General features: G+C 47.2%; 1 protein-coding gene across 1 annotated transcript; it reads right to left on the bottom strand.

Moving 5' to 3' along the window:
* Positions 1-1,424: 1,424 nt before the first annotated feature.
* F5147DRAFT_658829 (uncharacterized protein) lies at positions 1,425-1,841 on the bottom strand (the record flags this gene model as incomplete). The annotated part of the gene is made up of 1 exon (XM_041434503.1): positions 1,425-1,841. The coding sequence occupies one exon, from the start codon at positions 1,839-1,841 to the stop codon at positions 1,425-1,427; it is 417 nt and encodes a 138-aa protein (XP_041285357.1).
* Between the last annotated feature and the right edge of the window lie 12,146 nt (positions 1,842-13,987).

Genomic DNA, 13,987 nt, shown 5'->3' with positions numbered 1-13,987 from the left:
GTTGGCCTGAGTCTTAGGGAGCATTGTCAACATGGGCTGTCCTATAAGTAGGGAGATATGTCACTGCATTATGTGCTCAGCTTGAAGCTGGGTTCTAATCTGCTTATCTACATGAGTCAGAGATAGTGTCCACGAGGCTTGCCTTCTATCTTGATAACATAAATAGGTCTTCTAGACCTATGTCGTCATGTGTCATCATATGCGGTCCAGACCGCTTATCTAAGCTGGCAGTTGCTGCTTATCTTCTATCATCATCTATCGTCATAGGGCTGGTGAGACCCTGGTATCGTCTATAGCCGTGCGGTGGCAGAGGGCTGTTACAGTCACCTGTAACACCTACACCAGCCCCCGCTCTGCTAGACTCTCAATGCGGCGGTGTGCCGCCCGCACTCAGAAAGACAGCGGTCTGGACCGCTGTGACACCGCCCCTGGCCTAGACGGCCTTGTACCTGATCCATGGAGGCTGTACGCCTCATGGTCACCCTAGATCAGCGCATGTATACCTCATGCCGCTTCATGAAGATCCGGAGCGCCCTTGGCGCCTCATGTACTTATGCACAGTCGTGCTGCATGCTTGATCAGAGGTTAAGCCTCATGTACCTTATCTGACCCTCATGTCTCGTTATCATGGATCCTAGATATACTATTGATTACAGACTGAGCTTGAACACTTACATGTAGCACATATAAGTAGACAGATTATTGTACTTAGACTTTACTTTAATCTACTTGGTCCAACCCAGAAACTTGTTCAACTAAGTCTCCCAACTTAGTTGTCTAGACCGCACTTCTAAGTCGCTCCCCGTGCCTTAGCCGTATCCGCTAGCCCTGTATCTCAACGAGCGCCATCTTACCGAGATCACCGGAGGAACCCTTGACGTTCCGTCAAGTCGCCGAACACCCTCAACCTCGGTGGGCTCACTCGAGCCGTCATTGAGAAGACCTATCCAAGTTCGCACACGCCAACCGACGGTCAGCATAACAAGGGCTGGCTGGTGGCAGGGGACTCATGCCATGTTACTGTAACATTACCCCATTACTACCGTCAAAGTCACCAACTTTGATTATCCTTTGTTCTTAGCTTCAGCTTCCATCGTCATGGGTGGTACAGGTATTGTAGACGTGGAGACGGCTGGTACAGAGGGAGTTTCTGGTGAGGGCAGTGCTGGATGTCTAAGCGTGAGGTCTGCGAGCGCTTTATGGTTGTGCTCCCAGTCTAAGAGAGCTTCGAAAAACTTATCTTCATCTCTAAACTCTTGGAGCATGATGCGTCCATTGAGTAGAGGGCAGTGGACTGACAGATGGTCAGGTCCAAGTTCATCGCAGATGCAACAAACATAATCTGGACACTTTCTAAAAGTGTGTCCGTATCCTCCACAACACTTGCAGAGCGTGGTACGGGTACAATTTATGGTGGCTGCCTTTCATTTCAGCATGCGCGCCGGTCTGGATCTTTCTTCATCAGGAGGCCTTGCCTCAACTGTTCTGACAGCTTGGTTCACAATGTCAGGGAAGTCAAGAGGAAGGAGGTGAAGCGCAAGTACGTGAATCCTTTTCTGTAGATGAAGCACGGCAAGTTTCTTTGTGCCTTCATCGAGGTCATCACAATTGGCTACGTCTTCTAGCAGCTTCATGGTACGAATAATGCAGACAGCAAGGGATGTCCCTGCACTGAGTCTGGCGTCTTGCTCACCAAGGATGTCGTCGATCACTTGGGAGTACATGGGGGTGAGAATAGCGATTTCGCTGAATGCATTGTTCTCTATCGTTCTGAGGATGTGGCTGTAGTCGGAGTCCTTCAGTGCAATGTTGATAGTTTCTTCTTCAGTAGAGGTCGTCATGATGTTGGGAGGTTCTGGGGAAGATGTTCTTGGGATAGACGTTATATAGTTTTCCAGATCGTTCCAAGCTCCGCTTTATTTCTTGACTTATCTTTTGTTGATTCTTCTATTGTTATCTTGTCTTGCCATGAGGCAGAGATCTTCTCATTATCGGGACACGAGGTGTGGTTCCTTCACTATCAGAGGGAAAGTGCCGTGATAGGTACGATCTTCCTTTATCCTTTGCTTTATCAGGAATCAAGGTTCATTTATCATCATCAGAGGGTGGTAATCATTGCCATGATGGTACAGTCTTCGATCTTTTGTTGATCAGAGTCGAAGTTCATTCTAGAGGGTTCCGAGGGCTTGCAGGAGTTTCCAAGGAGTTCGTCTCGTGATAGTTTAGCCTCATTCCAGAGGATCATGGATAAGAGATCCGTGGGCTTGCAGGAGTTTCTGAGGGGTTCGTCTTGTGAGGAGGGTTCTTCTTAATCTTTTGTTGAATATAATCTTCATAGATTGTCGAAGGATCGTGGATAGGGGTGCCCGAAGCTTGCATGAGTTTTCCAGGGTTCGTCCTTTCTCCTAGTTTTACGTCATCTCAGACAATCGTAGTTTTACATCTTTCTAGGATGATCGTGCAGTTTAGCCTCGTGCTGGAGGTTCTTAGTTTTAGGTCATTTCGGACCATCCATAGTTTACCCTCTTTGTGGAGCTAGGTATGAAGTAGGTCATCGAGGGTTGTAGAGAAGTAGTTGGGAAATGGTATCATGGGTGGGGGTATCATGCGATGAGAATAAATCAGGGATTTTACCCCCTCAATAAGCCGTTTAGTCTACCATGACTAATCTTCATTCATTAAAAGTCTAGGCCGTCATCTGGGCCTTCGTCCTCAATGTTGTTTCCTTCAGTATCGACCATGCGCCAGAAGTGCATTGATGGTCCTTCTGAATCCAACCATATTCTTTCAACGGGATTGGAAGCAGGGTTAAGCACGTTAAGTGCCCGTGGTTCAGAAGCAGGTGTGGGTGTCATTGCTCCATTGCTTTGTTCTTCATCATCAGATTCCATATCAGTAAACTGGATAAAACTGGGTCCAGTTTCTTCTTCTTCCTTCATAAGGCAAGCAAATTCTTCCGGATCATTTTCCTTCAGGTTCTTCAGGTGGTGAGCCTCGTTTATAAGGCGAACATGTTCTAGGAACATGTCGAAGTCTGAGTCTGATGACTGTGTGGATTCCTGGTATTGCGTCATTGCATCGAGATTATCTGTGGGAGACTCCGCGGAAGGTTGAGAGAGGTTAAGGGAATTCAGGACGAGGTTTTCATCAGCTGCGTCGGTATCATCAGCCAGACTTTTGTAAAACCTGAGTTTCTTGGCTTCAGGTGGTTCTGCTGTTGACATGGCTCTTCCCTTTCTGAGAACGGATATTGGTTCTCCGGAAAATTTGAATCTAGGGTTCGTCTGAGTTTTCTCTGGTTCAGGGGCCAGTCTGGGTGCCTCTGCGATAGGCGGTTCTTCTGTCATAATTGCATGTCCTTTTCCGAGGACTTGCGCGGGCTCCACCAAGAATTCATATTGTGCGGGTGCGGGGGTTTCTTCTTTCATTGGCTGAATAGCCAGTACGATCTTCTTTTCCAACAGCTGAAAAGCCTGTCCAATCTTCTTTTCATAGCTTTCAGGGATGATGTAATCTGTTATCATGGTGGGTCTAGAGACCTTCTTCTGAGTTATTTCCGGATCAGTGGCCGGTCTTTTCTGTTCGAATCGTCGTGCTGCGAGGTCGATACGAGGCAGCGAGTCTTTTCTTTCGATCGTCGTTGATCGTGGAGTGGGAGTTGGGAGTTTCATGGATGGCTAGTTTCTGTTCTGCGGTTCTTCAGGAACCGGTACGATCAGTGTTGTTGGTGCCAAGCTTATAGAGGCGAGCCTTCTAGAGAAGGCGCAAGGAGTGTTCAGGGAAACAGACTGTTTCCTTTTCTTCTGGGCGCCCTTCTTTTCTTCTTTCTGAAAGAGAGGTGTCTTGCCATTCTTCTTTCTGTCAGAGTCTATCTCTTTTTCCTTCTTTCGGGAGTCTACAGTGCTCTTCAGAGTCACTGTGCCATTTGTCCAATTGATGGTGGGGTTGTGGCTGATAAGCCATGGTTGTCCAAGCAGGAGCTTATCTTTTGGAGTAAGCTCGGCGAGGTAGAACCGTTCAGTGCATACCTGTTCGTTAATTTGGAAGGAGAGAGTGCTATACCTCTCTATCGGCTTCTTTCCAAAGCTGGATCCATCAGCATTAGAGAGCGTTAATGGCTTCTCTAGCTGGTGCGACAAGATTCTGTGCTGCATGACGAAGTCTTTGTTTATAAAAGACTTACATGCCCCTGAGTCGACTATCATAGATGTTGCGATGGGAGTGTTTCTTGTTCTGGTTATCAGGGTGGTGTTCACCCGTAGTTCTTTCCTTGCTCTGGGCTCTTTGATAGAGTTCAACCGGAGTTCTTCTTCGATCATCTTTCTCCGCGGGGTTCTGGGCCATTGTGGGCAGTCCGCAGCTTTGTGGCCAATGATGTGGCATACAAAGCATCTTTTCTCATTAAGGTAGATATGAGTTTCCTTTCCCATAAGGTGGGAGGCGGCCATGGTGTTTCGGGAAGTTGCCATATTGGAGATGGTTATCTTCGGATCTTCGTAGTGTTCCGTGCAGGAAGTTTTCTACTGTGACAGCGGTTCTTATATTCTTGCGACTGGTCAAGCCAGTACGTTTCGGGGGTTCTTCTACAGATTTTCGGTAGCATTGAAGATAGGTATGATCAGTTTATCTGGCGTCACAGATGGGTGACGTGCGAATAAGACTTTAATCCTTTGTTATGACACAAGGTCGTGTGCGACTTGGATAGTTCTAACAGCGACAACCATGACAGTGGTACCGAGTGCTGAGAGTTGTCGGCCTTTACAGACAAGCAAAGGTTGTGTACTCAAACGTAGCTCATGTAGGAACAAGGGGTTACGCCGAGATAATAGCAAGGTTTACAGACAGAGAGAGGCGTCTCCAAAGGTATGAGTCGATGTCGAGCAGGTAGCTTTAGCAGGACAAGGAGTTCAGGGAAAACCAAGTAGGATTAAAGTAAGGAACATCTACTTTAATCTGCGACTTTATATAAGGCTACTCTATTGTGTCTAAGCTCAGCTTGAAGCTGGGTTCTAATCTGCTTATCTACATGAGTCAAAGATAGCATCCACGAGGCTTGCCTTCTATCTTGATAACATAAATAGGTCTTCTAGACCTATGTTGTCATGTGTCGTCATATGCGGTCCAGACCGCTGTAAAGAGTTGATTCTGTGTGGGCTCTACAAAGTGTTACCTTCAGAACTCAATGTGCGAGTGTTATGCTCGTCCCAAGGAGACTGCCTATAGAAATACTCCTTGATATAATGCAAGGAATATCTTGTTAAGATCGAGGATGAGAGAAGGGAAAGTTACCAAGAGCACGCTCAATATTCCAAGGGTGCATCCGAAGTGGTCCAAAAGTGGTCCGACATCAAGAAATGAAGGTCCGAGGTTGCACGAAGCATCCGAAGAGCTTCCGATGAACAGCGAGTGTTCCGAGAGAAGTACGGCGGGTGTATCGAAGTATAAGACTTGCAAAGTAAAACTACGCAAAGTCTATCAAAAAGAACTTAGAGACAGCGAGTAGCGAAATGGCAGCAGTCAGGCCAAACAATCGTTCCAAATGAACAAAGATCGATTGCGCAAGGTGCAACTATCCGAAAGTGACTCTACTAACTATGACTCGTAGCAGGGAAAGTGAAGTGAAGTGCGAGTAGCTAGCAAGGCAGATTATATCCTACAGCGTGAAAGTCTGGAAACTGCGTAGGCGAAACCAGTGGCGAGATAAGGCATCCAAAATGTAATAAGACTCAAGGCGAGCCGCTACAGAGATATGCATGTAATAAGGCGCAAGGCATGTTTGTTATGCGTATAACCGACAGGCCGACAACATATGTGCCCCTAGACATAATCAATAACAGATAACCAAGTGGAAAACACACCAGCGAAGTCAAACGGACATGGACGGGACATGGTACGGAGGATCAGAACTGTATACAGGCCTTGGAAATGGACGGATGACCTTCAGACGACTCGGACGAACGCACGGAACTCTCGGAAGGTAAATGTGTATGTGGAATACCTATGTGTTTGGCAGGATACGAGCCCAACACCGATCTGAGTGCTACACCGCTTATCTAAGCCGGCAGTTGCCGCTTATCTTCTATCATCATCTATCATCATAGGGCTGGTGATACCCTGGTATCGTCTATAGCCGTGTGGTGGCAAAGGGCTGGCTGGTGGCAGGGGACTCATGCCATGTTACTGTAACAGGAGGTGGATCCAAAGGGCTTGGCTTCAGCTTATGCACTGTAACAATACAACAATGGCTGGGCACTACACAAAGTAAGTACTCAGCCAAATATATGTGGTGTGGTCTTGCACAGCCTAGTCTGCTATACTTGCAAGACAAGTGTGTTTGACTTGAGGAGTTAGCTGTTTAAAAGAAGTTCTAATGTTAGTGATATAATATGCGGTCAATGATCTGAGCACAGTAAAAAATGTCTGAAGGTATAATTACAAGTCCAATGTGTTTTGGGTTAGTGGATTAGTGGGTTTTGGGTTGCCAAAAACAGGTATAGTGAATCCTCAAGGCAGTTCTTTCAATAGCAAGGTCTCCATGATTGATTCTTTTATTCTACTCTTATTACAAAAGACATCAGAATTCTTCTGGGGCTCTTGACTTCAAGACCTGTTTATCTAGCAATTGCTCTGAAAAAGTGCTGATGACAGACCACCATGGTGGGCCGATGATGTTTGTGATGTCTTGGGATTAACAGCTGTGTCATGAGTGAGGACTGACAATGGAAGGATCACATATGATTGGACTCAAGGGGGATGTTAGAGTTTAATGTACCTTGAGGATTTGCTTCTGAATGGGCTCATTGGGAGTGCATCTAACTGGTCTTAGCCAAGCAGTTGATACGACAGAATCTAAATCTGTCTGCGTGGGTTCAAAACCTACTAAAGATAAAATTGCAAGTGAACATCAGAGTCAAAATCTGTTTCTCTTGGACAGTGCAGGTTTGAAACCTGCCAATGATAACATTTTTATTTTATGAAATCACACCACCAGTGAGATAGTGCTCTCAGGAAAGTACACATGAGTCCATGTCGAGGCGTGTTCTGACAGGAAAAAAGAAACTTATATCATTCATGAGAAAATGTCAAGGTGTGATTTCATGGAATAAAAATGTCATCATTGGCAGGTTTCAAACCCACAAAGTCCAAGAGAAACAGATTTTGACTAAGACCAATGAAGATCAGCGTCTGGGATGCTGTCTATGAGCAGATATTCAAGACATGTTCTAATAGAAAAAAATGCAACATTCAATAGGTTTCAAACCTGTTACGTTCCAGTGGAAACAGATTTTGACTCTGTGATGACAACCACTTGGCCAAACACAACTCTGATGGGCTTTTAAGCAAACCAACCATGAGAATATATCAAGGCACATTTTTATAGAAAATGAAAATTATCCTTGGCAGGTTTTAAACCTGCACAGTCCAAGAGAAACAGATTTTGACTCTGACAATCACTTGGCTATTAAATATTTGGTAGGTTTTGAACCCACACAGACAGATTTAGATTCTGTTGTATCGACTGCTTGGCTAAGACCAGTGAGATGCACTTCCAATGAACTCATTCAAAAGTGAACCCTCAAGGCACAAAAGTTCAATGTATGACCAAAGTCTTGATGCAAACTCGGAATGATAAGTACAAGAACAATTTAATTCTCTCCAAAGATCTCGACTTGATTGAAGAAAAAGAGCAGATTACACATCAAACTTTCCAGTTTGATTCTAATGACCCAAGGAAGTTCTGAGATAAAGCAGAAGTATTTAGACAACAGTGCGACATTCTGCGCTTAGGTGCTTTCGAGCACTCAGTGTCAAATAGCAGTTATAGCATATTTTAGACTTTGAGCCCCACAATATGTAAGATGGTGGTGGAGAGTTGATCAAAATCAAAAGATACATGGTGCTATGTAAGTAATTCTAATTGTGTTCTCAGCAAGCGGAAGCAAGTCAGAAGTGCAGCCAATAGGCAAAAGTATATTGTTACGACTGGGGTATGTCGAGCTGTCTTAGTCCGAGTGGACTGAGTTTCGGCGAGACAGACGTGGTTCTTCTCTCGAGTGAGAGGTCAGAGGTTTCTGGCTAAGGCAAGTATCGGCGACTTCCTTAGAATGGTGGTTCTTAGATAGCAAGGTTGGAGACCTTGCTAAAGGACTTGTTCCAGGTAAAACCCAGTAGATTAAAGTGAAGAACTACATGTGGTACGCTATGTGTCTATATAGCGAGAGTTCAAGCGGAGCTTGTAGATGCGTATCAAGATAGAAGGCGGACAGCCCGCTTGGTAAGAGATAAGAGATAAGAGATAAGAGATAGTAACCATGGTGCGGACAGCCCGCTTTGATAAGGGAAGGTCTAGACATAGTGATGGTTACTAGCACGGAAAGCTAGCTTGACGATGATGTGAGTAAGAGTCTGAAAAGTAATTGGTCGCTCGTTAAGGGCCGTGTCCATGTACCATTGACCGGTAGTAAAGGAGAAACGAAGAGAATGAATGTACCGTAACATTACCCCCGTGTTATGGTCGATGGCACCGGCATCGACGTCGCTAGTTGTCCTGGTTTGCGTAGTAGATGGGGTCAGCGTCGGCATTGTGGAATTCTAATTCCTCTGGCTGTACCAAATACTCCCTGTTGGCACGCTCAAGATCCTCCTCTTCCTTCTTATCTTTCTCCGCTTCCCACGCGGCTAACGCGTCGTAGAAGCCTTCGTCGGTATAAACCAACGGGAATGGTATTTTGGTGGTGGCGAAGGGGCAATAGATGGAGAAGTGCCCGGGTTTCGTGTCGCCGCAAACGCGGCAATAGTATAGGGGGCAGTTCTTGTGCTTGTGACCAAGCTTCTTGCAGAGTCGGCAAATGAAGTTGGCGTCAGCGATAGTGCCGACTACTTGTTTCAATGAGGGGGTTCTGATAACGATGCTGGAGGACGGGATAGTGGAGGGTTCTTTGGTGAGGTCAATGACCTCGCGCTTCTTTCCTTTGGATGATTTTTTCTTGGTTACGCCGTGAACGGTGGCTCCGCCACGGAGGTTTCTTCTATAGACCTCGTTGGGCGCTGGGATAGGTATCGGTGTAGCGTTCCCTCCAATCGAAGTTGGATCAGGTAGAACAGCGGGGGGGTTATGAGTAATAGGAGGCAACGGGCGGCCGACTTGGAAGGAGTTTCGATCAGCAACAGTCTGTATAATTTCCCTGCAGATAGTGCTAAAACCAAGAGGGAATAGCTGAAGCGTAAGCGAGCGAATGCGCCTCTGGACGTGGTTGCAGGAGAGTCTGAGGGCGTCATTCTCAATCTGGGCAAACTCTTCCTCGAGGCGTTGGGTGGCTCTGATGATATGGATATAAGTGGCGGCGACTCCGGCTGGCACTGCTGGCTGGTTGTTGAGATAGGTTTCGATCTCGAGGGCGTGGGCAACGGAAAGGATGGTGGTCTCGACGATGACGTCGTCTTCAATGCTGACAACGTTGTCAGCGAAGGGGGATTCGCAGAGGCTAATAGAGGAGACGCTGGATTCGGTAGGGGAGGTGGTTTGAGAAGACATGCTTGTTTTAACAGTGGGGACTGGTCGATTTAGTTCAACTTATGCCTCTTCTTATAGGCGGAAAGTAGGTCCCCGGCGTTCTCCATGTTCTCCGCTGGAATCCATTTGTTGCTTCCAGAAGAGTATCCTTTCCAAGATACGAGATAGCGTCTTCGTTTACCCGTGCCCTTATGACTTAGGACGGCTTCGACTTCGTATTCCTCCGATTGGTTGACCATATCTGGAGGTGGTTCTTCGTAGTTCGGTCCGTGGATCTCTGTCTCTTGATAGGAGGATAGTTCGGAAGCATGGAACGTGGGGTGAACCTTCCACTGTTCAGGAAGCTTCAGGGTGAACGTGATGGGCGATAGGACTGCGGTTATAGAGAATGGTCCGTGCCGTTTGGGCGCAAGTTTCCTGGATGGGAGAGTGGTCATGAGATTAGCTGCAGACAGCCAGACCTTATCTCCTATCTTCCATGGTTGATACTTCTTTCCGTGCGTTCTTTCTGCCATTCGTTGCATGGCGATATTGTGGCAAGAGATAGCTTCCTCTCTGATCTTTTGGAGGGTGCGAACCCTTTCTTCTACGGCAGGCGTATCCGACGATGGTAGTACGTGGGGAATACCGCGAGGTTCGTATCCCATCATGAGGAAGAACGGCGATGCGTTCCTTGCTTCATGTCTTCGGTGGTTGTGCACAAATTCGGCGAGGGGTAAATGGTCTGACCACTCATAGGGGTTACTTCTACAGTATATCCGGAGGTATGTTTCTATTTCTTGGTTGAGCCGTTCGGTTTGTCCGTCGGTCTGGGGGTGGTATGCTGTGGAGGCAGCGATCTGGTATCCTAAGAGGCGTGCTAATTCCCTAGAGAACCTAGAAATGAATTGGGGGCCTCGATCAGAGATCACCTTTTCATGGAGTCCGAAGCGTTTGAATACGTTTTTGAAGAATAATTTGGCCACTCCCTCAGAAGAGATGTTCTTGTTACAGGGGGAAATAATCACCCCCTTCGTAAGGCCATGGTCTACCACGACCATGAGAGAGTCAAAACCGTTGGACAGAGGAAGGTCGGTGACAAAGTCAACAGAGACCTGGGAGAAGGGCGGGTCGCGGAGGAGGGAATGGGAACAAGGGGCGGCGAGACGGGGTGAGTGTCGGTCTTCATCTGCTGACAGAGAGCGCAACCGGCGACATAGGAGCGAATAAAAGTGCCCATTGCAGGCCACCAATAATCACGCTTGACGAGTTCTTCAGTTTTGAAGCGTCCGGGATGTCCGGCAGTGAGATGGTCATGGTGACGGAGCAAAATGGCCGTCCGGTGTGACGGTGGTACATAGGCGCGAGACTTATAATAAAGTATACCATCCGACATTGTCCAGTCGGAGAGGGCTGATTTCATAGGGGGTAGGCAAAGCCCATCTAGAGCGTCGCTGGCCGTGGAGAAAATGGGGTCGTCTAAGGACTCCTGTGCGAGCGCAGCGGAAAGTTCGTTGTCAATCAGTCGTATAAACATGGAGTCTGGGAGGAGCACACGATCCTCATTGTCGTGTTCTCCAAGGCCATGATCTGGGCGGCGAGAAAGTGCGTCAGGCGCTGCAAGTTTCGTTCCAGGGACGTGATGCAATTCAAGGTCATAATTAGATAAAACAAGCTGCCAACGTGCTTGTCTCCGGGAGAGTTTCTGTGCTTTAGAAAAGTAGAGAAGGTTCAGATGATCGGTGAAGACGAGAATGGGATGGGGGTTTCCTTCTAGATAGTGGCGCCATTCATTGAGGGCGCGAATAATAGCAAGGAGTTCGCGATCGAAGATTTCGTAGTTTCGTTCGGCGGGGTTGAAGGACTGAGAGATGTATTCACAGGGGTGATAGACGCCATTTTCATCCGTCTGGAGGAGTACAGCCCCTGTTGCTACCAAGGAGGCATCTGTGGCAAGGGCAAACTGGCGGGTAGGATCAGGGTTTCGTAGGACTGGCTTCGTCGTAAAACACTGCTTGAGTTTATCGAACGAGGCCTGCGCGTCAGTCGTCCAAGTGAAGACTTGATCTTTCCGAGTGAGATTGATAAGTGGCCGGGCGATATCAGAGTAGTGGGATACAAACGCCCTGTAAAAGTTGCAGAATCCTAGAAAGGAGCGGACGTCTTTCACAGAAGTCGGGATAGGCCAATCCTTTATCCCATCAACTTTAGCATGCTCCATTGCGACTTCTCCGGGACGAATAACCATTCCAAGATACTCCACTTCTGCCGCGTCAAAAGTACATTTTTCTGGTTTAACGAACAGTTGTTCTCGGCGGAGTATCTCTAGTACTCTTTTCGTTCGTTCGTGGTGTTCCGTTAAATCAGAGGAGAAAATGAGAAGGTCATCCATATATATGACGATCCATCCTTCGTTGATTTCGTTTTGAAAGCGTGTTGTTCATATAAGATTGGAAAGTGGCGGGAGAGTTGGTTAAGCCAAAGAACATCACGGTGGGCTCAAATAGGCCTTCCTCGGTAGTAAAAGCGGCCTTCCACCTATCGTCAGGATGAATTCTGATGTTATTATAGCCGGACCGTATGTCGATCTTCGTGAAGTACTTGGCTTTGTAGAGTCGTTCGATGAGAGTTTTGGGGAGCGGGAGTGGATATTGGTTGCGTACGGTCCAATCGTTAAGGTACCGATAATCCTGACAGGGACGTAATTCTCCGCTCTTCTTTCCTACAAAGAAAAATCCACTGGCTTGCGGGGATTTCGAGGGTATAATGAATCCTTTCGCGGTGTTTTCTGTGATAAACGTCTTTACCGCTTCTCTTTCCTTTCCTGATAACGGGTAGATTTTGGACGTTCTTGGCATGAATCCAGGCTTCAGATCGATCCGATGATCGATCCCAGGACGTTCCGGTGGTAATTTATTAAGGCCGTCTTTGCAAAAATATCAGCGTAAGTGTGCAGGTAGGAAGGAACGAGTTCTTCGAAACTCTTCTTCATTTTTTCTTTCTCCCCAGCGACAGCGAACTCCTGAGCTTTATTGCTGGTTTTCGAATAGTTTTGCTCCTGCTTTGACGTGCCGTCTCTGGTGAGAGGAGTGTCAAAAGAGACGTCGGAGATTATTCTAACTGGGAACCGTCAGGGGAGTATTCGATTAAGACGTCTTCATCGTTCAACGGATAGAGGGAGGAGTCGATTACCGGAGGTGCATAGTTTCCGACCATACGTCTTCCTTGGTATCGTAATCTGGTTCGTCTTGATCCGGTGCGAGGCGGGGAAGTTCTTCGTCGGTAACTTCTTCGATTGAGGCTCGTTGATAGGCGGGCGCGATGGGGATTTTCTTCAATTTGGAATTCTTCCATTCGCGGGACGGTTCTTTTTCTGTGGGATTAAGAAGGGGAAACAGCAGCGGTAGATCGCGCTTTTTCCTAAGATGGTCGATTCTTCTTTCGATCTCGAGTGATCGTTCGTTTGGCGCAAGAATCAGTTCTTTATTCGTCCAGTCGATTGACGGGTTTAATGCTTTCAACCATGGGAAGCCGAGTAGGATTTTGTCTTTCTTCGAGAGCTTGGTTATGTTGAATTTTCCTATCATGGTTCTCCCGTCAATTTTGACGATAATGACGCAGTAGCGAGATATGAGTCCTCCTCTGGCGTCAGATCCGTCTGCGGTTATAACGGGGAATGGTTTCGAGAGTTTGTGGGTTCTGATTCCGTGGAGCTTGCAGAATTCTTCGCTAATGAAGGTCCCGCTCGCTCCGGAGTCGATGACCATAGAGGTTTCGATGGTTTTGTTACGCTTGGTGGAAATAATGGTGGCAGGGACGCGAAGCTCCTTTTATTTCCAAGTGATTGTACAAGTCGTATCGGGACAGGAGATACTGACATCGATGCAGTCTCCTTCCTTAAAAATCCATCTCCACGAATCGTCGGTTTACCTCTTCGTCGTCATCACTACTCTCTTCTTTCTCAACCTTTCTGCGGATAGGCATTTTCTGCTTCTTGTCTTCCCTGGGGTGGAACGTAGTATCATTGGCACGATGGCCCGTCTGATGGCACTTGAAGCAACGTCCTTCTTTGAGGTGTCTCTTTACTTCGGATTCAGAGAGTTGGTCTATCTCCATGGCGTCGCTTCTGCGGGGAGTGAAGTGACGGTCTCCGTACTTCTTTTCTTGTGCTGGTAGTGTGCAGGGTTCTCCGTTCTGTATGGCCCTCAATCTCTGGAAGGCGTTATCTAGGTTGATGCACGTCGCAACGACGGTCTCAAAGTCGTCTAGACTTTCTCCGGTGTGGTAGAGGTTGTTGCGGAGTCCTACGTCAAGACCTTCGCGGAAGAACTCTACTTTTGTGACGTTCTCGGTTATTCCTGCTTTATGGGCTAGGAGGCGGTAGTTGGAGATATATGTATGGAGGTCCCCTTTCATTTCAAGGGCTCGCACTTTAGCCATGGCTGTTCCTTTGGGGTCAATAGCTCCAAGGCCCTTTGAACGAGACCTTGCTCA

The sequence above is a fragment of the Suillus discolor genome (assembly GCF_016758755.1).
Source record: "Suillus discolor strain FC423 chromosome Unknown F5147scaffold_127, whole genome shotgun sequence".
Classification (NCBI taxonomy): domain Eukaryota; kingdom Fungi; phylum Basidiomycota; class Agaricomycetes; order Boletales; family Suillaceae; genus Suillus; species Suillus discolor.
Note: the sequence above shows the minus strand (reverse complement) of the source record. Positions and strands in the feature narration are given on the sequence as shown.